The sequence below is a fragment of the Sus scrofa genome, chromosome 7 (genome assembly GCF_000003025.6).
Source record: "Sus scrofa isolate TJ Tabasco breed Duroc chromosome 7, Sscrofa11.1, whole genome shotgun sequence".
In the NCBI taxonomy this organism is placed as follows: domain Eukaryota; kingdom Metazoa; phylum Chordata; class Mammalia; order Artiodactyla; family Suidae; genus Sus; species Sus scrofa.
The window spans coordinates 99,949,595-99,975,360 of record NC_010449.5 but is presented as its reverse complement, the minus strand read 5'-3'; the positions used below and the strand labels follow the sequence as shown (position 1 = coordinate 99,975,360).

The 25,766-nt window shown below is 46.9% G+C and overlaps 2 protein-coding genes across 3 annotated transcripts in view; one reads left to right on the top strand and one right to left on the bottom strand.

Annotated features, from left to right (window-relative positions):
• Positions 1-809, bottom strand: part of LRRC74A (leucine rich repeat containing 74A) — a 28,104-nt gene extending 27,295 nt beyond the window's left edge. Inside the window, 1 exon segment of the mRNA XM_021100079.1 lies at positions 773-809. Within this exon segment, the coding sequence (XP_020955738.1) occupies positions 773-809 (37 nt within the window).
• The window catches only part of ANGEL1 (angel homolog 1), a 30,041-nt gene continuing 20,194 nt past the window's right edge, over positions 15,920-25,766 (top strand). Inside the window, exons 1-5 of one of the 2 annotated variants that reach the window (XM_021099540.1) lie at positions 15,920-16,079; positions 19,574-20,149; positions 21,026-21,252; positions 21,711-21,780; positions 22,355-22,788. In XM_021099540.1, coding sequence (XP_020955199.1) covers positions 16,016-16,079; positions 19,574-20,149; positions 21,026-21,252; positions 21,711-21,780; positions 22,355-22,788 — 1,371 coding nt within the window. In that variant the 5' untranslated portion in view covers positions 15,920-16,015. The remainder of the gene's footprint in view (positions 16,080-19,573; positions 20,150-21,025; positions 21,253-21,710; positions 21,781-22,354; positions 22,789-25,766) is intronic. The other variant, XM_021099541.1, reaches the window with a different exon arrangement.

Genomic DNA, 25,766 nt, shown 5'->3' with positions numbered 1-25,766 from the left:
TCTGCAAGCCACACCAAAGGACCAGGGCTAGTCTTCTTATGCTGGCAGGATGCAACGGTTTGGAAAGCCAGGCTGCCCCACCAGGTAGCCTGTCAAAACTCAGCCGACCTCCTCCTTGGGTGGGCAAAGCATTCCTGGTAGGGATCCCATCTTGACCACCCAGGTTCTAAGATTGAAGTTTGTATCCTTCTCAGCCCTTGTCCGTAGACCCAAGCTCCAACATTTATTTCCCAGCCTGTAAGACAAGTTCTGTGTGATAAGGGGTGGAAGTAGCAGAGGTCTGAAAGATGACATATGGCCACTTAACCATCAAACGTAGCTATCAAAAAGTGCCAATATCTGATTTTCCTCATTAGCTAAACAGTTTTAGAATTCCATCCAACCAGTGGAATGTTGGTAAATATTTAACAGCTCTCCAGGAAAAAAAAAAAAAGAAAGAAAGAATTCTGACTTGTAGTAGTAGCCAATTCAGGTGGTGTAAATATTCCCAACACGGCTGATTTCCAAATCCTAACATGACATTGACCAGCTCGCAGAATGAAAATCAAAGTCAGCCAGAGTTGGGATGAGCTGATTCCAGCACAGCATTGCATCCATGCCCTATTTGGCAAGTCCTGAAGTGCAGTCAAAGTCACATAGCCTCCCAATTCTAGAAGGTCCCAGGAGAGGAGGGAAGGGGGCTTTAGGATCCCTAGGCATTACACTGGTCACTAGGCATTACACTGAGGCAGCCAGAAGGGCCTGAGTGGTGAGAAATAGGATGCCTTTTCACCTTTTGTCTCAGGCTCAAGAGGTTCATCATTGTCCATGGTGCCAGGGCCCTCTCGGGGGCCGCTGCCAGCTTCTTGCCACCTTTCTGCTGCTTCCCCAAGAGACCACCTGTCCATTCCACACTGTCTTAAACTTTGAATACCCTACCCTCACCTACACAGATCCCGGGGGCAGGGGGCCTGTAGTTAACCTTTCATCCCAGCAAGCTCCAGGGAGAGTGGGCCTTGGAGGGACATGTGTGGATTTGACCCCAACTCTGTCTGGGAGAGGTAGCTACTTCTCAGGATCATCAAGGAGAAAGGTACAGCTCTATTCTGAGAGCCCCGTCCAGAGGATGCCCACCCACATGTGACTTTATGACTTAGGACCCACTTTCATTTCATCTGCAACATTCCATGACCTCATGCAGTCATTGTGATCCACGTGGGCGGACCTGGCAACAGCAAGCCTCCCACCCTCTTGGTGGCTCTGGCAGTCATCTTTTCTCTTATGTCCGCTGGGGCCAAGCCCAGGTTTGACTGTGAGTGTGCAGGTGCTGTGGGGGAGCCTCTCAGTGGAGCTGTATTTCTGTCTGAGTCAGGACCAAACCCAAGCCCCTTAATTAGGTGACTGTGAAGAGCCGCCACCATGTTCTTCTCTCAAGGTGGTTGTGCTTCAGGTACGAAGTATTTCAGTGATGGGTGAGGTCGGTTTTCTTCTTCCCAGTTCTTCTTCCTTTTTTCTTTCCCCCTTGGGAGAATATCCTCAACCTTGGAGCAGAAGATCAAAAGCAAAGCACGACAAACATATGTTCCATCACTACAATTTGTTGCAGCCAAAGCATTATTCAAACTACTGGGCTGCCTAACTTGAAACCAACTCAACCATCATTCCCACGCTTGGCTGTTTTCACATGTCTTGGAGTTGAAGTTCACTTGCAGTTTACTGTCAAGAGAATCTGGAGGCGTGTTTGTTCCTTCTTGATAAGCTTACAGCACTTCAACAGGCAGGTCAGTGACTGGAGGGCTTGGGGCATGAAAATCCCTTTTTGCCACTCAGAAGAATGATGAAGATCTGGGAATTTGTGTAGGGAAAACAGTTAGAACCTCGGATTGAAAGAAATATATAAATCCGAGCCATCACACATTCCTTCAGGCATTCATTCCGAAAAGTATTTATGGAGCACCTATTGTGTACAAGGCACTGAAACAGGCACCATCGTGGGGAGGGTTGGACCTTTCGACCCATGCGTAATGCAAGATAGAAATTGACAGAGCCACCCCTGGGTTGTGGGAGTCCTGGGTAGATACTCTGGGCAGAGGTCCTATTCAAAGGAACAATTCGAGCCACCCTAAATCAGCTTGGCAACATCATTCTAGTGGTCCAATCTCATGGGGTTCCATGAAAGAAATACCCATCAGGCCAGAGGGAGTGATCTCAGATCTGGGATGACTTGATAAGCACAAACCCTGAAGAACCTTGGGATATCCGGTCAATGCCATGCAGGTGCAGAGAATAAGGAATTGTCCTTAAAGGAGAAAAATGGGGACCAGAGAGTATGTAGATCTTAGTTTAAGTTTTGGGTGCTCTGCCTGGACAATACCATGTGGTCTCTGATACCAAAGGTGAATTAGAAAATTTGGAGGAAGCACGTCCAATAGCCGCTGGGGAGAGGCGCCGCTCGCCTGGGTCTAAGGGCGGTGCTGGGAACTGATAAGGGTCTCGAGGGAGATTCTCTGGAAGTTCAAGGGAGGGTGATGTTTTTTCACGCTGGGAGCATCCAGGGGCCCTGGATAAGCAAGGGTGGGGAAAAGGCAATTCTGGGAATGCAGGCTAAAGAAAGCAGCAGAACCCAAAATAGATTTGGAGGAGTAAAAAGTGCTAGAGTAGTAGGGAAAATAGAGGCCCCGGGACCACAGCCGTTTTAGAGATATATTCCAGTGCAATTAAAATGCAATAGGGGGTGTTCCTGTCATGGCTCAGTGTAAACAAATCTGACTAGTATCCTCACCAGAGGACACAGGTTCAATCCCTGGCCTCACTCAGTGGGTTAAGGATCCAGCAGTGCCGTGAGCTGTGGTGTAGGTTGCAGACGCAGCTCAGAGCTGGCGTTGCTGTGGCTGTGGTGTAGGCTGGCTGCTGTAGCTCCGATTTGACCCCTAGCCTGGGAACCTCCATATGCCGCAGGTGTGGCCCTAAAAAGGCCCCCCCCCCCCAAGGCAATAGAGGAGTTCCTGTTGCGACTCAGCAGGTTTAGGACACAACGTTGTCTCTGTGAGGATGTGGGTTCAATCCCTGACCTCATTCAGTAGATTAAGGACCTGACATTGCCATAGGTCACAGATGTGGCTCGGATCCAGTGTTGCTGTGGCTATGGAGTAGGCTGCAGCAGCTCCAATATGACCCCTGGCCCAGGAATTCTATATACTGCAGGTGTGGTCATAAAAAGAAAAAAAAAAAAAAAAAAGGGAATAAGGAGTCTTTGAAGGTTGTTAAATAAGAATGTGACTTAATCATAGCTTTATATTGGTGGACAGCAATATATATATATATATATATATATATATATATATTTGCATAAAAGTCAATTCTAGGGAAATAAAAATGCTTAAGAACCATAATTAAAATTTTTATATCTTTTGGGAGTTCCTGTTGTGGTGCAGCAGAAATGAATCTGACTAGGAACAATGAGGTTACAGGTTCGATCCCTGGCCTCACTCATCGGGTTAAGGATCTGGCGTTGCCATGAGGTGTGGAGTAGGTCACAGACGCAGCTCAGATCTGGCATTGCTGTGGCGTGGCGTAGGCCAGCAGCCACAGCTCTGATTGGACCCCTAGCCTGGGAACCTCCATATGCCGCGGGTGTAGCCCTGAAAAGAAAAGAAAAAAAAATTATAACTTTTAAAAAATCATGAAAAGTAATAAAGGCAATTTCTTTTATATACTATTATTTTAAAAATCTATTATTTAAAAGTATCCTTTTTTATTTTATTTATTTATTTATTTATTATTATTATTTTTTTTTTTTGTCTTTTGTCTTTTGTTGTTGTTGTTGTTGCTATTTCTTGGGCCGCTCCCGTGGCATATGGAGGTTCCCAGGCTAGGGGTTGAATCGGAGCTGTAGCCACCGGCCTATGCCAGAACCACAGCAACTCGGGATCCGAGCCGCGTCTGCAACCTACACCACAGCTCATGGCAACGCCGGATCGTTAACCCACTGAGCAAGGGCAGGGACTGAACCCGCAACCTCATGGTTCCTAGTCGGATTCGTTAACCACTGCGCCACGACGGGAACTCCTCCTTTTTTATTTTTATTTATTTTAGGGCCACACCAGTGGCATATGGAAATTCCCAGCCTAGGGGTCAAATTGGAGCTACAGCTGCTGGTCTACACCACAGCCACAGCAAGGTGGGATCTGTGCTGCGTCTGCAAACTACGCCACAGCTCAAGGCAAAGCCACATCCCTGATCCACTGAGTAAGGCCAGGGATTCTCATGGACTAGTTGGATTCATTTCTGCTGCACCACAACGGGAACTCCCCAAAATATCCTTTTTTAAATTAAAGGAATAATTTTAGATGACTAAAAATGTACAAAAACAGCAGAGTTCCCATATGCTCTTCACACAGCTCCCCCTTATGTCAACATCTTACATTACCATAGAGAAATGATCAAAATTAAGAAATTAATATTGGTACTCTGCTATTAACTAAACTACAGACAGTTTTTGTATTTTACCAGTTTTTTCCATTAACGTCTCTTCTCTGTGCCAGAATCCAATCCACATTGCATCATCAGATCTGTCAATCTCTTCAAATCTCTGACATTTCTTCAGTCTTTGTCTTTCATGACCTTGACACTTTTGAAGAGTTGTAGTCAGATACTGAAGAGACTGCTCCTCAATTTAGGTTTGTCTGATGTTTTGTCATGATTACCAGGGAGGGTCCCAGGGTTGCTGTGCCCTTCTCAGTGCATATCAGGGATATATGATGTCAATATGTATTACACTGGTCACTTGGTCAAGGTGGTATCTGCCAGATTTCTGTGTTGTAGACTTCCTATTTTCTCCTTTGTAGTTAACGCTTATTTTGGAAACGATTCTATGCAAATGCCCTACTTCTGCTTAAACTCTTTGCCCACTAATTTTATAATCCATTGACGGTTCTTGCCTGCAGTCCTTTCCCCTTCATTTGTTTGCTCGCTTATCTATAATTCGAGGAACTCATAGAAGTTTATTTTATTCTTTGGGTTACCATATAATACTATTGTTTATTTTGCTGTTCAGATTCCAGCTCTGGCTGTGAGGGCTCATTCACGTTGGCTCCTGTGAACTTTCACATGCCCCCTCTTTTCAATTTTTGTCTTTGATCCCTTTCTTCTCCTCTGGCACCACAGGAATTAACCATCTTTCCAAGGAGACTGAAAACCTATATCTGGGTACTGGCACGCTCATCACCATTGGGTTGTCACTGCTTCTGGTCCCTTTCAGTGGGTAAAGCTAGGAAATACATGTATGTATGTGTAATAACCCATACACTACACATCTCTCTATATATATACATATATATATGCCCATGAATCTACACTGAAACCTCCAACTCCAATCTAGCACCATAGGTGGCATTCTTGCCTTCTTTCTTTTCATATTTGCCATTTCTTTCTCCTCAAGAAAATTGGCTCTCGGAGTTCCCGTCGTGGCGCAGTGGTTAACGAATCCGACTAGGAACCATGAGGTTGCGGGTTCGGTCCCTGCCCTTGCTCAGTGGGTTAACGATCCGGCGTTGCCGTGAGCTGTGGTGTAGGTTGCAGACACGGCTCGGATCCAGCGTTGCTGTGGCTCTGGCGTAGGCCAGTGGCTACAGCTCTGATTCGACCCCTAGCCTGGGAACCTCCATATGCCGCGGGAGCGGCCCAAAGAAATAGCAAAAAGACAAAAAAAAAAAAAAAAAAAAAGAAAATTGGCTCTCATTTTCTGAACTGTATTTACTTATTTTCTCATCTCTAGTATAGATAAAAGGTAGTTTCAAAATTACTAAACATATCCCCAGAAACATATTAACTAGAGTGTAGTCTCTGATAGTATGTAGCTTTCTTTTGTGTGTTTATCCTTAGAGTATCCAGTCAAAAAATCTTTGTGTCCCAAGCTATTTGGGTCAGCTCTTTCTTCCTACTCCCTTCAGTGTGGTTATTTGACTCCTCTGCAACACAGGTTCATTTGTCTGCATTTCATCTTTCCCCCATACCCTAGTTTATTTTGTTGAATTTACCTACAGTGATATTCATTCTTCGTGGTATAGTTCTATAGGTTTTGACAGATGCATGAAGTCATGCGTCCACCAATATGGTTTCATTCGAAACAGTTCCATCACCCTAAACTTTCCCTCATGCTGCCCCTGTGTGACTATCCCCTTCCCCTCCATGTCCCCCTCCCAGCAACCACTGTTCCATTTTCTTTTTTTCTTTTTTTTTTTTTTTTGTCTTTTTGTTGTTGTTGTTGTTGCTATTTCTTGGGCCTCTCCCTTGGCATATGGAGGTTCCCAGGCTAGGGGTCAAATCGGAGCTGTAGCCACCAGCCTACGCCAGAGCCACAGCAACTCGGGATCCGAGCCGCGTCTGCAACCTACACCACAGCTCACAGCAACGCCGGATCGTTAACCCACTGAGCAAGGACAGGGACTGAACCCGCAACCTCATGGTTCCTAGTCAGATTCGTTAACCACTGCGCCACTACGGGAACTCCTCCATTTTCCATTCTTGTAGTTTTGCCTTTTCCAGAGGCTTATAGGTGATATCACACAATGTGTATTTTTTTGCGTCTTCTTTCACTTGACAAAACCATTTAAGATTCATCCATTTTCTTGCATGAAGCAGGGGCTTCTTCCTTGTTGTTGCATAGTAATATCCCATTGAGGGACATATCACACTTTATCCACTCATCTCCTAAATCTTCATACTTTCCCTTTCTTGGTGATTACGAATAAGGCAGCTGGAAACAACCCAGGCAGGTATTGGTGTGAATATAAGTTTTCATTTCTCTTGAGTAAACGCCTAGGAGTGGGATTGTTGGATCATTCAGTAGGTATATGTTCAACCTTTTAAGAAACTGCCAAGTTATTCTTCAGAGTAGCTGTCTCATTTTGAATTCCCATTAGGAATGTATGAGAGCATCGGCTGCTCCACATTCTCACCAGAGAATGATACTACCAGTTTTGTTTTCGTTCTGCTGTTCTAATAAGTATGCAGTAGGAGTTCCCGTCGTGGCGCAGTGGTTAACGAATCCGACTAGGAACCTTGAGGTTGTGGGTTCAGTCCCTGCCCTTGCTCAGTGGGTTAACGATCCGGCATTGCCATGAGCTGTGGTGTAGGTTGCAGACGCGGCTCGGATCCCTGCATTGCTGTGGTTCTGGCGTAGGCCGGTGGCTACAGCTCCAATTCGACCCTAGCCTGGGAACCTCCATATGCCATGGGAGGGGCCCAAGAAATAGCAAAAAGACAAAAAAAAAAAAAAAAAAAAAGTATGCAGTGGTGTTTTGTTGTGGTTTTAATTGGTATTTCCCTAATGACTAATGATGTTGAACCCACTTTCATAGGTTTATTGGTATTCCCTTATCTTCTTTGTTGTTTGTTCAGCTCTTTTGCCCATTTTAAATTGGGTTGTTTATTATTGAGGGTTTTTTTTCCGTTTTTTAAATTATATTATTGAGTTTTGAGAGTTCTTGATGTGCTCTAGAATAATTCTTTCATCAGAAATGTGATTTGCAGGAGTACCCACTGTGGCATGGTGGGTTGAGGATCTGGTATTGTCTCTATGGCAGTGCGGGTTTAATCCCCTACATGGTGTGTGACTTCCATCCCTGGCCTGGGAATTTCCATATGCTGCCGGTGCAACCAAAAAAGATGATTTACAAATATTTTCTCTCAGTCTGTGATTTAGCTTCTTAATCTCTCTCTCTCTCTTTTTTTTTTTTTTTTGTCTCTTTGTCTTTTTAGGGCTGCACCCCTGGCACATGGAGGTTCCCAGACTAGGGGTTCAATCAGAGCTGTAGCTGCTGGCCTATGCCACAGCCATAGCAATGCCAGATCTGAGCTGCATCTGCAACCTACACCACAGCCCATGGCAACACCAGATCCTTAACCCACTGAGCGAGGCCAGGAACTGGACCGGCAACCTCATGGATCCTAGTCAGATTCGTTTCCACTGCACCACAATGGGAACTCCATGCTTCTTACTCTTAACAGAGTCTTTCACATAGTACAAATTTTAGTTTTGATAAAATCAAATTTTATCAAAATTATCAATTTTTTTCTTTTATGGATCATGGTTTTACTTTCACATCTACACTCTGCCTAATCCAAGGTCATGTAGATTTTCTCCTGTTTTATGCTAAAAGTTTTATAGTTTTAGTTTTTACATTTAAGTCTTTGATCCATCAATTTTTTTTTTTTTAAACAAGTGGCCGCACCTGCGGCATATGGAAGTTCTCAGGCCAGGGGTCGAGCCACAGCCACTGTAGAAGCAACGCCGAGTAGTTATGTTGTGAGCCACACGGGAAGTCCTGATCCATCAATTTTTTTATCATGAAATATACAAACATAAAATTTACCGTCTTAACCCTTTTAAGCATACAATCCAGTGGCATTAATTATATTCGCAACATTGCACAACCATTACCTTATCCATTTCCAGAACTTTTCTGTGATCTATTTCACGATAATTTTTGTATAAGGTGTGCATTACACAGTATACTTATACGTGGATATGGATGTTCAAATATTCCAGCACCGTTTGTTGAAAAGACTGTCCTTTCTCCTGGTATTTTCTTCTTACCATTGTCAAAAATCAGTTAATTGGAGTTCCCTTAGTGGCTCAGTGGTTAATGAACCCCACCAGTATTCATGAGGATGCGTGTTCGATCCCTGGCCTTGCTCAGTGGGTTAAGGATATAGCGTTGCCACGAGCTGCGGTGTAGGTTGCAGACACGGCTCAGATCTGGCGTTGCTGTGGCTGTGGTGTAGGCCGGCAGCTGCAGCAGCTCTGATTAGACCCCTAGCCTGGGAACCTCCATATGCCACGGGTGTGGCCCTAAAAAGCAAAAAAAAGAAGCAGTTAATTATATATATCCTTTTGCAGGGCTAGTATTAGAAACCATATATCCAGCATTTGAGGTACCATCTTATTAAAATGTACTTTAAACTGCTAGTTTGTGAGATAAACCCCCGTAGTAGTGCTGGGAGGTGGCCCTAAGGCAGTTGGGGCCTGGAAAGTGAACCGACTCTACAGTCAATCAACAGTGCTGTGGCAAAAGAGTCTCAGGGGATGAAGGAGCTGTGATTTTTTTTTTTTTTTTTTTTTTTTTTTTTAGGGCTGCACTCGTGGCATATGGAAGTTCCTAGGCTAGGTGTTGAAGCAGAGTTGCAGCTGCTGGCCTACACCACAGCCACAGCAACACTGGATCCTTAACTCACTGAGTGGGGCCAGGGATCAAATCCACCTCCTCATGAATACTAATCAGGTTCTTAACCCACTGAGCCACAAAAGGAACTCCAGGAGCTGTGACTTTGACTTGAAGTGGGTTAAAGAGAATGTCACCTGGGGCAAAGTATGGCCAGATAAGAAAAGAATGATTATTTCCTTCCTTATTGCCAATATTCTTGCTATAATACCTCCATTAGTGGAGATCAGAGCAGAAGGACCCTTTACTATTCTATAAGCTACCATTTATATAGCACTTACAGGGGCAGGAATTGTTCTGCGATCTTTACAAGTATTAACACATTGAAGTTGTCTAACATCTATTATGAGATACTATTTTTATTTTCATTTTATAGATGAGGAAACTAAGCACAGAGAGGTTAAGTAACTGGTTCAAGGTCACACAGCTAGAAAGTGGTAGAGCTGGGATAGAAGTGAAGTCAGTCTGGTTGCTGCCTCTCTACATTGACCCCCTTGCTAGGCCTTGAACACAGCAAGGTTGTTCCCCACTTAGGGCAACTGCTGTTCATGGTTCAGAAGGATCTGAGCTCAGGTTATGTATTTCAGGAGTTGGCAAACTACAGTCTGAGGATCAAATCTGGTCTAATACTTCTTTTTGTAAATAAGGTTTTGTTGAAACACAGCCAAGATCACTCATTTAGGCATTTCTGCGACGGCCTTTATGTTACAGTAAAGGCAAGGTTGAGTAGTTGCTACAGGGACCCATGGCCTGCAAAGCCAAAAACATTTCCTGTCTGGCCCTTTAAGAAAAAGTTTGCTGTTGTATTTGATAGCCATTAGCATAGGATAATTACTGAAGGTCCTAGGTCTTCGAGGTAAAAATGGGGACAAAAAAATTAAAGAAAGGAAGTTGGCAGAAACGATGTTGGGGGGCAACAACCAAAGAAAGAAACAGGCGTCATTATTGTTAGATGAAATAATATCCAATTTTATGCCAAGGCTTTTTTTTCTTTTTTTCTTTTTTTGGTCTTTTTGCCATTTCTTGGGCCGCTCTCACGGCATGTGGAGGTTCCCAGGCTAGGGGTCTAATCGGAGCTGTAGTCACCGGCCTACGCCAGAGCCACAGCAACGCGGGATCCGAGCCGCGTCTGCGACCTACACCAAAGCTCACGGCAATGCCGGATCTTTAACCCACTGAGCAAGGGCAGGGACCGAACCCGCAACCTCATGGTTCCTAGTCGGATTCGTTAACCACTGCGCCACCACGGGAACGCCCTTTTTTTTTTTTTTTTTTTTTTTTAAGTGATCATTGTAAATCAAGTCAGATTTCAAATACGTGGGGGTACTTTGAAAGAAAGTCACTTTCAGAATTTTTTGGGGGGGCTACTCCCGTGGCATGTGGAAGATCTCAGGCCAGGGATCAAACCCATGCCACAGCAGCAATCTAAGCCACCACAGTGACAACACTCGGTCCTTCACCTGCTAGGCCATCAGGGAACTCCCAGAATTATTTCGTAAAGCAAAAAAATCTTTGGAAAATGTACAGAACTTCCCCATTATGTGTTGACTTTTGCAAGTTTTTGTTTTAGTATGTTTGATTTCCTTATGAAACCAAAACTCTTCAGAAAAAACAATTTTTCATTCATTCACTCATTCAGTCATTCATGTTTTGAATTTCCTGTTGCTGGGCTAGGCAATGGAGATAGAGTGGTGAACCTTGTGAAGCATGCAGTTTGCTGAGAGACCCTGATGGATAAATAGACAGTGACAGGGTTGAGTCCAGAGTAAGTGAATTTGCTTCAACAGCAAATAGGAGGAGGCTTCTGGTCCAGACTAGGGGTGTGGGCAGTGGTATGTCTGTGGGTGGATGGGTGTGTGTTGGAGATCTGGGAAAGCTTGCTTGAAGAAGGAAGGTCTGGGCTGAGATTCGAAGATCTGTTAGGAAATAATCAGGTGAAGGCAGAGGGATTGGGTAGACCTGGTGGGGGAGGAGAGGTATTTGAAGCTGAGAAAAAAGCATAAAAAAGTCCCTACAGCATGTTAGAAACTCAGGCAGTTTAGCAAGGCTGGAGTGTGGTTCTCACTGCAGAGAGAGTTGTAGTGGGAAAGAAGAGCTTGGAGATGAGATGGGAGGTGAGCAGAGGGTAAGACCGAAGTGCCTTTGATGCTATGCTAAGGACTTTGACCTGTATTTTGAGGATAGTGAGGGTTTGCAAAGAGGTTCTAAGTGGCTATGGGACCTGACATAATTCACATGGTAGAAAGATTGCTCTGGCTGCAGTGTGGACAGTGGATCAAGGGTAGGAGGAGGACCAACCCCAATTAGGAGTGACTGCAGGGATGGAGTGGACTGACTACATACAAAGGAGGCCAAGCGCCCTGGGCTTGGGGATAGATGGAATACGAAGGTAAAAGAGGGGATGAAAAAGCAGGAGGCCAGGATAACTTGACAGAAGATCATGCCATTCACAAAGAAGAAGTTGGAGGAGCTGGTGCAGTGGGTTTTTTGGAGGATGCTGGAGGAAGGTAATGAGTGCAACTTTGTGCATTGAGTCTTTGGGGTGCTTCTGGGTCCATAGGCAGAAAGACTCATGAGTCTATGGCCCCCCAAAAGGGCTAAAAATACAAATATGTGTTATCTCCATAGGGATGGTATCCGAAGCCATTGGAGTGTAGAACTTGTCTCAAGTAGGACCTTTAAAGTAAGGAGGATGAAATCCTAGAAACACCATCATTGAAAGCAGGGGGAGTGGGGATGTTCCGAGGAACAGAAATTAAAGGTACTAAGACAAAATGTCCACAGAGTTGGAAGGCAACTAAGAATGCTACAGAAATCAAGCGAAGAGACTCTTATACGAAGAGGGAGTTATGCAAATATACAGAATATTCAAGACATAATGAAGCCTAAGGAGTGGCTATTGAATTTGTCAACAGGGAAGGCATTGGGAACTTTGGGGAGGAATGTCAGTGGAGTGAGGAGGGTGGAAGCTATATCTCAGTGGAATAAAGATGAATGAGATGAGAGGAAGGAAACAGCAGGAGCAGACAACTCTTTCAAGAAGCCTGGCTGTGAAGGTGAGAAGGGAGACGGAGGAATGGCTGGAGGGGGAGGTGGCTTGAGGGAGTGTCTCCTGGTATAGGAGTGATTTGAGCATGACTAAATGTTTCAGGGAAGAAAAGGAGACAGATGAGCAGAAGGAGCATGATCTCTGAGGAGGCAAGAGGTGGGGATCCTAAGTATGGTGGAGTGGTCAGCCCCTGCCCTGGGACGGAAAGAGGAAAAGGTGGTTACTTGATGCTGGCCCGTGTGTTGGTGTGGCAATGCGGAGCAGAGAATTTTCACTTGGTGGTTCTATTTTTTCTCTAATGTTGGTAGGGAGATGATCTTCAGAGCAGGAAGGGAACAACAAGTTTGAAAAGAACAGTCATTGTGGAAACAGGAAAGAGAGCTATTTAAGAACACAGGAAGGAGTTCCCATTGTGGCTCAGTGGGTTAAGAACCCAACTAGTGTCCATGAGGATGCAGGTTTGATCCCTGGCCTCACTCAGTGGCCCCACCGTTGCTGTGAGCTGTGGTGTAGGTCGCAGACATGGCTTGGATCTGGCATTGCTGCGGCTATGGTGTGGACTGGCAGCTGCAGCTCCAATTTGACCCCTAGCCTGGGAAGTTCCATATTCTGCAGGAGTGGCCCCGAAAAGGCAAAATAAGAGAACAGCCGATGGCTGGGGCAGGTTGAGGGCTGAAGTGAGGTTGGAGACCAGCACCAATAGCTCCAGTCTTTGTGGCTGGTCATTGTATTCATTGGTGCTCAGCAGCCCAAAGGTAAGAGCCAAGAAAGAGAATGACCTTACCAACCTAGGCATGTGCTGTCAAAAAACATTGGGCAAGAGAGTTGATATTAGAAAGGAAGTGATTTAAAAAACAGCTCGTGGAGATTCCACGGTGGATAGAGAAAGACATGATGATTGAAAGGAAGTTTGAGGTCAGGATAGAAAACTCAAGGGGGGAGTTCCCATTGTGGCTCAGTAGCAACGAACCTGGTTAATATCCATGAGAACGTGGGTTCGATCCCCGGCCTCGCTGTGGCTGTGGCTGAGGCTACAGCTCTGATTCGACGTCTAGCTTGGGAAACTTCCATAGGCCACAGGTACAGCCCTAAAAAAAAAAAAAGAAAAAGAAAACTCAAGGATTTGATGCAGTTAAAGAACAGATGATGCTGGAGTGAAAGAGGGAGAGGCAGAAAGCCATGAAGAAATCCATCAGACTGGGTGTGTGAATTTATGATTTCAGAGGTGGAGGTGCATCAAGGTGTCTGAAGTACAGTGGGAAGGAAATGTTATGCCACCCTGTATATTGAACGTATTCCACCAATAAATTAATAAAAGCTGCCGCCATGTCGTCCTTTCATACATATCTGTTAGTATAAGTAAAGGTTGAACCCTCAAGGACTTAAATTTACCATTACAGGAAATTTCCCTCTAAAAGAACATTTTAGGAGTTCCCTGGTGGCCTAGTGGTTAAGGACCCAGTGTTGTCACTGCTGTGGCACAGGTTTGATCCCTGGCTCAGGAACTTTTGCATGCCGTGGGTGTGGCCAAAAAAAGAAAAAGAGAGAGAGAATATTTCCAATCCCTCAGAGTATTGGAAAACCTCCCACTTTCCCCATTAGGTAGGTTCTGTACCTTTGAAATCACTCAGTGGTGGAGGCAGATGTTTATCATTGCCCGCACTGTGATCACAGTTGGGATAAATTGAAGGCTCATCTGGTCACTCTTCTTGGAATATTTCTGACATGACGAGGCTGAAGATGATGCAGATTACATTTGCAATTTTCCTTTGATTGGGGAAGCCCGAGGCTGCACTTCTCCCAAGTGAGTCTCCTTGGATCTGCAGTTATGGCTTGCTTAGCAAGGCCACATTACAGTTTGGAAGGCCCTTATTTCTGCCCAGGATTGTGGCAGATGACCCTACATCAGCAGTAGTCAGAGCTGTTTTTAGCCTAAATTCAAAAAATATAATAGCAAACACTGAGAGCTTACCCTGTATTGGGCAAGGTGAGGAAACTGAGGCTCCAAGAGGTTAGGTAATTTCTCAGGTAGGAGGTGGCAGAGCCAGGATCTGAACTCAGGTGGTCTTCGAAGCTTGTGATCCTTTTCAACATAGTTGATTATGCCTCAGAAAACAAAAAGGAACAGGTCTCACTTACTTGGCCTCAGGAAAAGGCCTCTCAGAGGACGTGGCATCAGTTGGCCCAACACATTTTGGCCACATGTACACTGAGCAGCCCAGCTGAGGGTAGGTCCTTTAGCAGAGGGCATCAGGATAACTTGGTGAGTGTTAGGGCCCCATCTCCGTTCTGTTAAATTAGAACCCTGGGATGAGGACCTAGGAAGTTGTATTTTAAAAACATTCCCAAATGTTAAGGGAATCATCATTTTATAAATCTTGGTCCCTAGATAAGTACCTTGATTTAGGATCTGATTTGAATCTTGGACTTCTGGGTAATTATTTGGATAAAATGGAAGGACCTACCTGGAAGGATTATTTAAGCCATTTCAACAGAGTCAGTCTGACTTTGGGAGCTCCTTAGGTAGAGCTAACACTTGCCTGCTAGTTTCTAAGAGGCTTCACAACCTTCAGATTGTCCCTGGGGCCTCTGCTTCATCTCTGGTCCAGGTAGGAGGGCTGCTGCAGCAAGACACACACTGCCCCTAGAACTAAGGGGAAAACCTCCGCAGGCCTCAATACTGACTGTTTCCTTCCTCCTTTCAGCCTTTCAGTGTTATGATGTACCCAGCTGGTCCTGGATCTGGTGACTCTCCAGAGGGCTTCCCTGAACAACCGAGGCTCCAGCCACAAATTGGAAATGGCGCAGCTCAGACACTGGGTACTGAGATTGGGAGTGTTAAATGATCTCCCCTTCTTTACAGTGTGGTTGGGGCAGAAGACTTGAGGGTAGGATTAAGGAAGAGAGAAAGAGGTTTGGGCAGCACAGAGTTGATGGAAGAACTGGGCTTTTTTTTTAAGGGACTTATGTTTTGTTCATTCAGTCAACAAAGGTTTGTTTGGTCCCTACTATTTGCCTGGTTCTGTCACAGACGCTGCAAAGAAACCTCAAGGAAAACCAATCAACCAATCGGACTCGGTCCCCTTGCCCTTGTGGAGGGTTCACCCCCCTCTTTTGGCTCCCTTATCAATGGGACACATTTTTTTTCCAGATTAGGGGAAAAAGGGCCCATTTGGAACAAGATGAGGAGGGAGACAAAATCTTATGTGCTGAAGCAAGCTGTGGACTCAATGTGTGACTTAGAATCTGAGGTGGGGAAGAGTTAGGGAAAGGAGGAAAATGGGGGAAGAGCTTGTTCCGGCCAATCTGGGCTGGGACTGGCAAGATCAAAGAAGTCAGAGCCGGGTGAGGCCTTAGACAAAAGTCCATCACTTCACTTTACAAAAGAGGGAACTGAGGTCACGTGACAGCCCCAAAGTGGACACCTCGTTAGGTGGAAGAGGTGGAAATGAAACTGTGGACTCTAAATAATACTATGGTGCCTCGGAGGGAGGGGTTTCACTTCAAACCCTGGGCGCTTCCGCAGCTGCAAGGAGCCAGACTGGGTCGGGTCGGTTGCCTTGGGAACCGGCTTCCCGGCCCCGCGGGCGCCGGGCATTCCTTGCGCTCCCAATAAAGTTGTTGTTGAAGTACAGCGGTGCCACGTGAGCCGGCCGGGGGCGGGGCCAGGGCGGGGCTAGTCGGGGGCGGGGCCGAACCTAGGGAGACCGGCGGGCGGAGGCGAGGAGAGTAGGCAGGTGCGGGCGGGCGCGGGCGGCCGGCCATGATCGCGTCGTGCCTGTGTTACCTGCTGCTGCCGGCCGCGCGCCTCTTCCGCGCCCTCTCAGGTACCGGCCCCGCGTCCTGACAGGCGGGTGCCAGGCCCGGGCCTGCCTCGGCCGGGCCCCGCGGGGCCTGGGTCGGCGTGCGGCGTTGCCTGCCTTACGACCACCTTCCCCTGGCAGTACCAAGCCAAGGTGTTGGGAGGCAGCCCTCGGTCCCACCGTGCTCGTCCTAGAGTCCATAAGCCCCCAGGCCTGGCCGGCGACCCTCGTGGGCGGCCCTGTCCTCACGCCTGTCATTTGGAGGCGTCGGGCCACAGTTGCCTGGGAGGGGGTTGGGGGAGGGGCAGGAGCCGCCCCCTCTATGGCCTGGGGGCACAGAGAAGCTGGCGGCGGGCGGGCGGGGGGGGGGGCCGCTGAGTCACTGCCTTGGGGGTCGGGGAGGGTTGGCCACTCGGGGACGAGGCGAATGCCCGAATTCTCTGTGGACAGGGGCCAGACGGCCCTGGGGGTCTGTGGGCTGAAGACCTGGACGACCAGTTGTCCCCTGGTCAACTTCACCCTCACCTTTCACAGCCACCTCTCAGCGGAGACTTTGGTTGAAAAAACGGATGCTCAGAATCCAGAGAGACCTTGAAACCTCAGCTTTGAAGCAATGTCCCGTGCGTTTAGCGATGTAGCGGGGTGTAGGCAATGCCCAGCGGGTACCTAGAGAAGAGTTACTGACTTTGTCGGGATCTGCCTGCTGCTCCCCATTTCTGGTCTTTGACATTTCTGCGGCTCTTATGAGAGCGTCAGTTCCCCTCAGAGATCCCGCAGAATCCCGACTTTTCTCTGGCATTTAGGGAGCAGGACAGACCAAGAAGGACTTTCTTAAAAATAAGATGTCCGTATGCTATCTGTGCTTTTCCTTTTTGGAACTTTACACAGTGCGTGTGTGTAATTTTTGTCATATATTTCATATAAAATACTTATTTAATGTATTTATGTGTATGTCTGTATCTGCCACTAGAATGCAGGCTTCAGGAGAGCTGGGCCATGTCTATTTTGCTCACTGTACCTAGTGCTAGCATACTGCCCAGAGTATAGTAGGCACTCAATTTAGAGCTGTTTTGTGTGTACATACTTCTGAGGAATGAGAAACTCCACAGAAGTCACGTTTTCAGAGAACTAGTACATATTCTAACCATGTTGCTGTCCTTTCTGGAGCTTTGCCGATGTCCATAATGGTAGCCTATGTCTAGTCTGGAGGTTTCTAGACCAGCAGTCAGAGTTTTAGGTATCTCAGAGAAGGGGCTACTTCCTCCTACCCATTTACATAATGTCCTATTAAAGCAGTCTGATTTGTTTTTGGTTTCTAGAGGAGTGTGTGTGTGTGTGTGTGTGTGTGTGTGTGTGTGTGATTTTTTTTGTTTGTTTTGGGGATTTTTTTTTTTTTTTTTTTGGCTGCACCCTTGGCATGCTGAAATTCCTGGACCAGGGATTGAATCCAAGTCACAGCAGTGACCATGCTGAATCCTTAACCACCAGGCCACCAGGGAACTCCCAGAAGATTTTCTCTTAATAAAAGAATTCTGCTGAAAAGCAAACCACACCACCACCTGAACCCTGCTAAATTTGGAAACTAGTAACCTCACACATATACATCAGAGAACTCCTGCCATCTGGTATCATAGAGAGTGTTTCAAGGGATAGAGAATTAGCAAGTCCCTGAGACTAAAGCCAGCAACCCAGCCCTTGGGTTATAAAGCAGGGTTTCCCAGTTTCAGCACTGTTGACATTTGGGTCAGGATAGTTCCTTGTGGGGCTATCTCTTGCACTATAGGATGTTCAGCCATATCTTAATCCTATAACCACTAGATGCCAGTAGCATCCCCACAGTTGTGACAACCCCAGTGTCTCCAGACAATGTGAAAATGTCCCATGAAGGCAAAATCACCCAGGTTGAAAACCACTGGTGTGAGGAACATAAATCCACATAGACCATAAGTAAGATAGTGTCTTTCAACATTTGAACCAATTTAAAAGTTTTTCTTGCCTTTAAAAAAAAAAAAAAAAAGCAGTTATAAAATGAATCTCTGGTGATAGAGCATCATCGCTGTATGTGTCACTTGTCCTGGGCTGTAAATAAATGATTTAGTGTGTACTGAGAGGGGATGTTTTGCTAGCACCAAAATACTGTGCTTAGACTTCAGGGACTCTAATATTAGAGTTTTTCCTGCATGCTTTGCCTGTCATTGTAAGTTGTTGGCGCCTTCTGATTTCCAGCCTCTAGAGTGCTGTGGAATGAGAAAACTGATAATGAGGTTTGTGAAGATTTATGAGTAGGATAGCTTTTGAGAAGAAGCCTTTGCTAAGAGGTAGAGACACTTTTTGTCTACTTTGGGCCTTTTTCTTTTGGAATACATTCATAGATTAGGGGATTTATAAAACCAGAAAAGATCTTGGGGATTGTCTGGTTCATACTTCCCTTGTCCCCATTTTACAGTCAAGAGTGGGTCCATCTCATTAGGGGCCTTGTGCAAGGTCACATAATTTTGTTGTTTCGTTTTCTTTCTTTTTTTTCTTCTTTTTTTTTTTTTTTTTTTTTTTTGTCTTTTGTCTTTTTAGGGCTGCACCTGTGGCATATGGAGGTTCCCAGGCTAGGGGTCTAATTGGAGCTTTAGGTGCAGGCCTACGCCACAGCCACAGCAACTTGGGATCCGAGCTGCATCTGCAACCTACACCAGAGCTCACGGCAACGCCGGATCCTCAACCCACCGAGTGAGGCCAGGGATCGAACCCGCAACCTCATGGTTCCCAGTCGGATTCGTTTTCGCTGCGCCATGAAGGGAGCTCCAGTTTTGTTCATTTCAACTGCAGGTCATAGCCCACAGTTGTGATTCATAGTCAAGTGCTGGTTCCAGTGTGATGTGGCTCTTAGAACCAGAGAGTTGATTTTAATAGGAGTCTTAATCGCCAGATAAAAGGAGTGTGGTTAAGTGTAACCATCTCTGTCCTTGATGGTGTAGGATAGCCATTCACATAGCAAGTCACATACTGAATATTTATCAGATCCCTACCATATGAAGTAGTCAATTCTTGTAAAGTGTTTAGGACACTGCCTGGCACGTAGAAAGCCCTTTGCTCTGATGATGATGATGGTCCAGGCACTAAAATGGGCAGGCTCATTGACAGTACAAAGATGACCAGGGTAGGTATGATTCTTGCTTATGGGACTTCTATTAGAATTTGGGGGAGTTCCCATGATGGTGCAGTGGAAACAATCTGACCAGTATCCATGAGGATGCAGGTTTGATCCCTGGCCTCTCTCGGTGGGTGGGGGATCCAGCATTGCCAAGAGCTGTGGTGTAGGTCGCCGATGTGGCTTAGATCTAGCATTGCTGTGGCTGTGGGGTAGGCTGGCAGCTGCCGCTCCGATTCAACCCCTAGCCTGGGAACTTCCATATGCTGTGGATACTGGCCTAAAAAGACAAAACAAACAAACAAAAAGTTGGGAGAAGGGTGTGGGTTGGGTGATGCTGTCATCTTATAACACAGTATTTTGGCTTTCTTCTTAGATGCTTTCTTCGCATGTCGAAAAAATGCCCTTTTGGCGAAGAGCTCGTCCTCCCAGGTAGAAGGGGACTTTGCCATGGCCCCTCGGGGCCCCGACCAGGAGGAGTGTGAGGGCCTGCTGCAGCAGTGGCGAGAAGAAGGGTCGAGCCAGGTGCTCTCAACTGTGAATGAGGGTCCCCTTGTAGATAAGGGACTAGCCCAGAGCAGCCTGGCGCTCCTGATGGATAATCCTGGAGAACAGGATGCTGCTTCAGAGGACAAGTGGTCCAACAGGCAGCTGAGTGATCTTCGGGCGGCAGAGAACCTGGACGAGCCTTTCCCCGAGGTGTTAGGAGAGGAGCCACTGCCAGAGGTCGAGGGCCCAATGTGGGCACCTGTCCCTGTGCAGACTGGCGCCCCGTATGCAGACTGCGCTGTCCTCCCAATGGGTGCCCTGGCCGCAGAGCAGTGGGAAGAGGACCCTGCAGTGGTGGCCTGGAGCATAGCACCGGAGCCTGTGCCCCAGGAAGAGGCTCCCATCTGGCCCTTTGAGGGCCTGGGGCAGTTGCAACCTCCCCCAATGGAAATCCCATATCATGGTGAGTCTGACAACCGGCTGAGTGAGCCAGGGCAGTGGGTTGTCTGGGATGTCGGCAGCGCCTCTGCTAAAGCGAAGGTCCTCTTGTGGGGCGCTCTGCTGCTGCATTCTGTTTTTCTGAGACGTGAAGGGGCAGATCCAGAGGGGCCTTAGAGACCGTCTCATCCAGCCCCGTTGTCTTTCAGAGGAAGTTACGACAGCACAGAGCGGTAGTGGGGCCTCCTAAAGTCACATAGCTAGGTAGTGGCAGAACTGAAAGCAGACCCTAGTTCTGATTCTCTGCATTACTGATTCTCTGGAGGTGACCTGGGGTCGGAGTGGAGAGCTCTCAGGACCTCCACTCTCTGCCTCAATCAGAATCATTCCATTTTTATCTGTGTTAAATATTTGGCTTCCATTAAACTTTGAAGAATGAGTTCTCTGGTTCACGCAGGTTTAGAATCTACTCTGCAGCCCCTGCTCTAGGGGACATGGGGGACATACTGTGATTTCTGGCTCTAGGTTTTTCCAGGTTGAGAGGTCAGAGAACACCCAAGACTGTTAAGCACAGTCATCTGAGTTATTCCCCAGAGACACGTGGATTTATCAAAAGTAAGAAATTGTCAGCCATATTTAGTGAATGTGTACTGGATACCAGGTACTGTACTAGGTGCTGGGGATATGGTGGCAAACAGGCCAAGATCGTCTCTGGCTCGCTGGAGCTTACCGCCTAGTCTGAGAATGTCCTTAGAGTGTCCTTCAAATTGCTGCAGAAAGTAATGGATGACAGGGAAGACGAAAAGCACAGTGGGCACAGTATCCCTGAGGCAGTAGTGATGGTGGGCCCTGTGGATAACACAGACTTAGCACGGACCTCTTCGTCCCAACCCCTTTGCAGAAATCCTGTGGCGAGAATGGGAAGATTTCTCCACTCAGCCAGATGCTCAGGGCCTGGAGGCAGGGGATGGCCCTCAGTTCCAGTTCACTCTCATGTCCTATAACATCCTGGCCCAGGACCTGATGCAGCAGAGCTCGGAGCTCTATCTGCATTGCCACCCAGACATCCTCAATTGGAACTATCGCTTTGCGAATCTCATGCAGGAATTCCAGCACTGGGACCCCGATGTGAGTGAAGACGGGGGTCTGTGCCATCTTGCATTTGCTCTGGACCCTGGCTCTTTCCCAGGGCTCTTAGAAAATGAGTTCAACCCCATAGCTGTTCATATCATTGGAGTCCTGCCTCGGGCTGGAGCTTTCCTGCCTGGTGTAAATGAGGTTTTGGCAGGTCCTGAGAAGACTCTCTGTAGGTGCACACTTTCTAGCACCTTTATGCAAGAGGGAGACTCGAGGGGTTCGAGGAGCAGGAAAATCCAGGGCATGTGTCTGGTCTCAGCTTGCCTGGGCCTGTTCTTGCTGGTGGTGGCTGTTGGGAAGAGACAGCACCCAGGGGGAAGTTTCAGTGCGACCCAGCCTGAGACCTTCAGCAGCTTCCCAATGGCCTCAGTCCCTGCTCCTGGGGTGGGAGCCATGCTCCAGCACCCTCCGTTACTCTGGAGTGATTGGTTTCCTTGTTGTTTTCCCAGATCTTGTGTCTCCAGGAAGTCCAGGAAGATCATTACTGGGAGCAGCTGGAGCCCTCTCTGAGAATGATGGGTAATGCCGCTCCCTGGCGTGTTTGCCAGTCTTTCTTCCTACAGCCCTGTCTGCTTTCTCCTGAAGGTTCCATCTCTTTCTGTCATCTCAGTAAACCCTCAGTCTCACCTGTGAGCTACTCCCTTGTGTGGGCGAGGAAAGTCTTGAAGTTCTAAAGCAATCCTGACATACAGCGCCATTTAGTCCTTGAAGCAACCAACCCTGTGAAGCTTAATGTTATTATCCCCATTCTACAGTGAGGAAACTGAGGTTCAAAAAATTCATGTGTCTAGCTCAAGGTCCCAAAGCTGTAAAGCTCATAGGATGTGGAATCTGGACTCCAGCTGGTCTGGCTGCAAGAGTCCATGGTTTTCCTCTCAAGTAATTGCTTCACACCCTTCTGTCCCCCTTTTAGCCACTCGGTTACAACCGTAAGGAAATCTCTGCAGAGCAAGGAGTTGGGAAGAGCAAGGACTCCCTTGTTGAGCAGCAGGAGTGATGCATCAGGCACACACGCCTGGGCTCCTGCCATTGGTTGGAGGGGTTTAGGCTTCAAGGACTCTGACCCAGCTCCTTGGTGGTGTGTTCTTTGCAGGCTTTACCTGTTTCTACAAGAGGAGGACCGGGTGTAAGACAGATGGCTGTGCTGTCTGCTACAAGCCCACGAGATTCCGCCTGCTCTGCGCCAGCCCCGTGGAATACTTTCGGCCTGGCTCGGAGCTCCTCAATCGGGACAACGTGGGCTTAGTGCTGCTGCTGCAGCCACTCGTCCCAGAAGGCCTGGGACAAGTCTCAGTGGCCCCTTTATGTGTGGCAAATACCCATGTCCTGTACAACCCACGCCGGGGCGATGTCAAGCTGGCCCAGATGGCCATTCTCTTGGCCGAAGTGGACAAGGTGGCCAGGTTGTCTGATGGCAGCCACTGCCCCATCATCTTGTGCGGGGACCTGAATTCTGTCCCTGATTCACCTCTTTACAACTTCATCAAGGATGGAGAACTCCAGTACCATGGGATGCCAGCCTGGAAGGTAAAAATGGGAGAGGCCACTGCAGGGGTGGGAATGCAGCTTAGGGAGAGATTTGGGTGTTGGCATCCAGTGCTGCTTCTGAGGCCGGGACCTCAGTTACACTTGTTCTGGCACCCTCCTGCCTTTTTTTTTTTTTTTTTTTTTTTTTTTGTTGATAGCTGGTACTCAAACCTGGAAGTTAGGAACTTGTGAGTGCCTTTGGTATCCTTTTAGTTTTTATCATTAGTTTACAAGTACAAAAGTACTTATGTACATATAAGTATACAAGCATCCCTATAAAGAATGCAAGCAGGAGTTCCCGTCGTGGCGCAGTGGTTAACGAATCCGACTAGGAACCTTGAGGTTGCGGGTTCGGTCCCTGCCCTTGCTCAGTGGGTTAATGATCCAGCGTTGCCGTGAGCTGTGGTGTAGGTTGCAGACGCGGCTCGGATCCCGCGTTGCTGTGGCTCTGGCGTAGGCCGGTGGCTACAGCTCTGATTCGCCCCTATCCTGGGAACCTCCATATGCCACGGGAGTGGCCCAAGAAATAGCAAAAAAAAAAAAAAAAAAAAAAAAAAAAAAAAAAAAAAATGCAAGCAGGAGTTCCTCTTGTGGCTCAGTGGAAATGAATCTGGCTAGTATTCATGAGGATGAAGGTTCTATCCCTGGCCTTGCTCAGGGGTTAAAGATCCGGTGTAGGTCACAGACACAGCTAGGATTCCACATGGCTGTGGCTGTGGTGTAGGCTAGGGGCTGCAGCTCCGATTAGAGCCCTACCTGGGAATCTCCATATGCCAGAGGTGCGGCCCTAAAAAGACAAAAAAAAAAAAAAAGAATTCAAACATTTGAAAATAAGACCAAAGCCCCCTTTATTACCTCCATTCCACAGTCTCCCCTTAGACTCAAGTAATAACTGCTCAAAGTTTGGTGCTGGTCTTCCGGATCATTTTCTATGCATTTGCGGTGGTATCGAAGCTGCCATGATAATGTAATCATAATCTGCATTTATTAAGCGCTCACTCTATGCCAGGTGCTATCTTAAGCACACATTAACTCATTAATTTTCATGGTTTCTATCACTGATTCCATTTTATAAGTGAGAAAAAGAACGCACAGAGAAGTTAGGTAATTTGCTTACACTAGCTTATGCAGGTGTTTAGGGGTGGGACCAGGTTTCTTAACCAGTTGGTCTGGCCCCAGAGCTCCTGCCCTCTGTTACGATGCTGTCATTGCTTCTAAGAGCTGATAGAAGACCTGTTCTGTGCTTTTGTACACATGGTATGTCACTGCATATTTCATTTTATAGCTTTTTTTCACTCAACAATGTACATATGGATCAATCTCATTCCTTTTAACTGCTGGATGTTTATAGATGTCTTATAGTTTTATGACAGTTTATTTAGCTCCACTGAGGGGTGTTCGGCTCGTGCTGATTTCTTTATATGTCACTTAATCTCCTTGTTTTGCTGTTTTGCCCTGCTAATCCAATTTGTTGCTTAACTTTTGGCAAGGCACAGTGGAGAAAGGACATAAAATGACTGAATCGAGCACTTTGGGCTTTTATTTTAATGAGGTCACTCAAGTGCCAGCGTTATCCTGGTTGCTATGTGCGCAGAGAAAGGCATTATCCTGCTAGGAAACTGCGCTGACCGAGGGGCTCAGGGAAAGGGAAGAAGAATTACTAAGTGTCTCCCATGTGCCAGATGCCGTTAGGCATAGTGAGTAAGAGCTCTCATCTTGAAGCCAAATAGTCCTGTGTTCAGATCCCTGCTCTGCCACATTGGGCAAGTTATTTCATTTCCATAAGCTCTTTTGGCCTCTTCTCTGCACTGGAGATATAATGGGACTTACTTCCGAGGGTTTTTTGTGGTGGATTAAATAAAATAAGGCACACACAGAGTTTTCCAGTTCCTGCTTCAAAGGAAGAAATCAATAATTGGTAGTGGTGATTGTTATCAAGATTCTTAGCAAAAAAAAGGAGTTCCTCTCGTGGCTCAGCAGTAACAAACCTGACTAGTATACATGAGGATGTGGGTCCAATCCCTGGCCTCATGCAGTGGGTTAAGGATCCGGCATTGCCGTCAGCTGTGGTGTAGGTCGCAGACACGGCTTGGAACTGGCATTGCCGTGGCTGTGGTGTAGGCTGCTTGGTCTAGTTCTGATTTGACCCCTACCCTGGGAACTTCCATATGCCATGCGTGCGGCCCTAGGAAGATAAAACAACAACAACAGTAAAAAAAGATTCTTGTTTGTGATATTATTATCTCATTCAATGGTAGAGGATACTGAACCCAAAAGAATTAACTAACTTGCCCAAAGTCACACAGCCAGTAAGTGGCCATTAAACTGCAGGTGTGTTGCGTTCCTGTTGTGGCTCAGCAGATTAAGAACCGGACTAGTACCCGTGAGGAGTGGGTTCAATACCTGGCCTCACTCAGTAGGTTAAGGATCTCGTGTTGCCGTGAGCTGTGGTGTAGGTCGCAGATGCGGCTCGGGTCCCATGTTGCCATAGCTGCGGCATAAGCTGGCAGCTGCAGCTCTGACTTGACCGCTAGCCTGGGAACTTCCATATGCCACAGGTGTGGCCCTAAAAAGCAAAAAGCAAAAAACAAAACAGCAAGTGTGTTTTACTTCTGGTGACATGTTGAAAACATATGTCCTTTAGGGGCAGTGAGATTGTGTCCCTCTCTGCTCTCTCCCCGGCACTTAGCTGGTATCTTGCATGTAGTTGACACTCAAATATTTGTTGTTGTTAAATGAAACAAAGGGGGTTTTGCTGCACACGTTGGAGATGCGTACATGACCGACGTTGCCGAATGTTTCCCTACTACGTTCTGTCTCTTATTCCCAGGCAGCTCATTGGCTTTGATCGAACATGGTGACATGGATACAGTAAAGGGCTTTGGTACATTTCCCATTTGCTTTGACCCTATGGTTTCCCAGTAATAGACTTAAGATGCTAGATTTTGATCCAGAAGAGCCAAAGATCAGGATAAAGC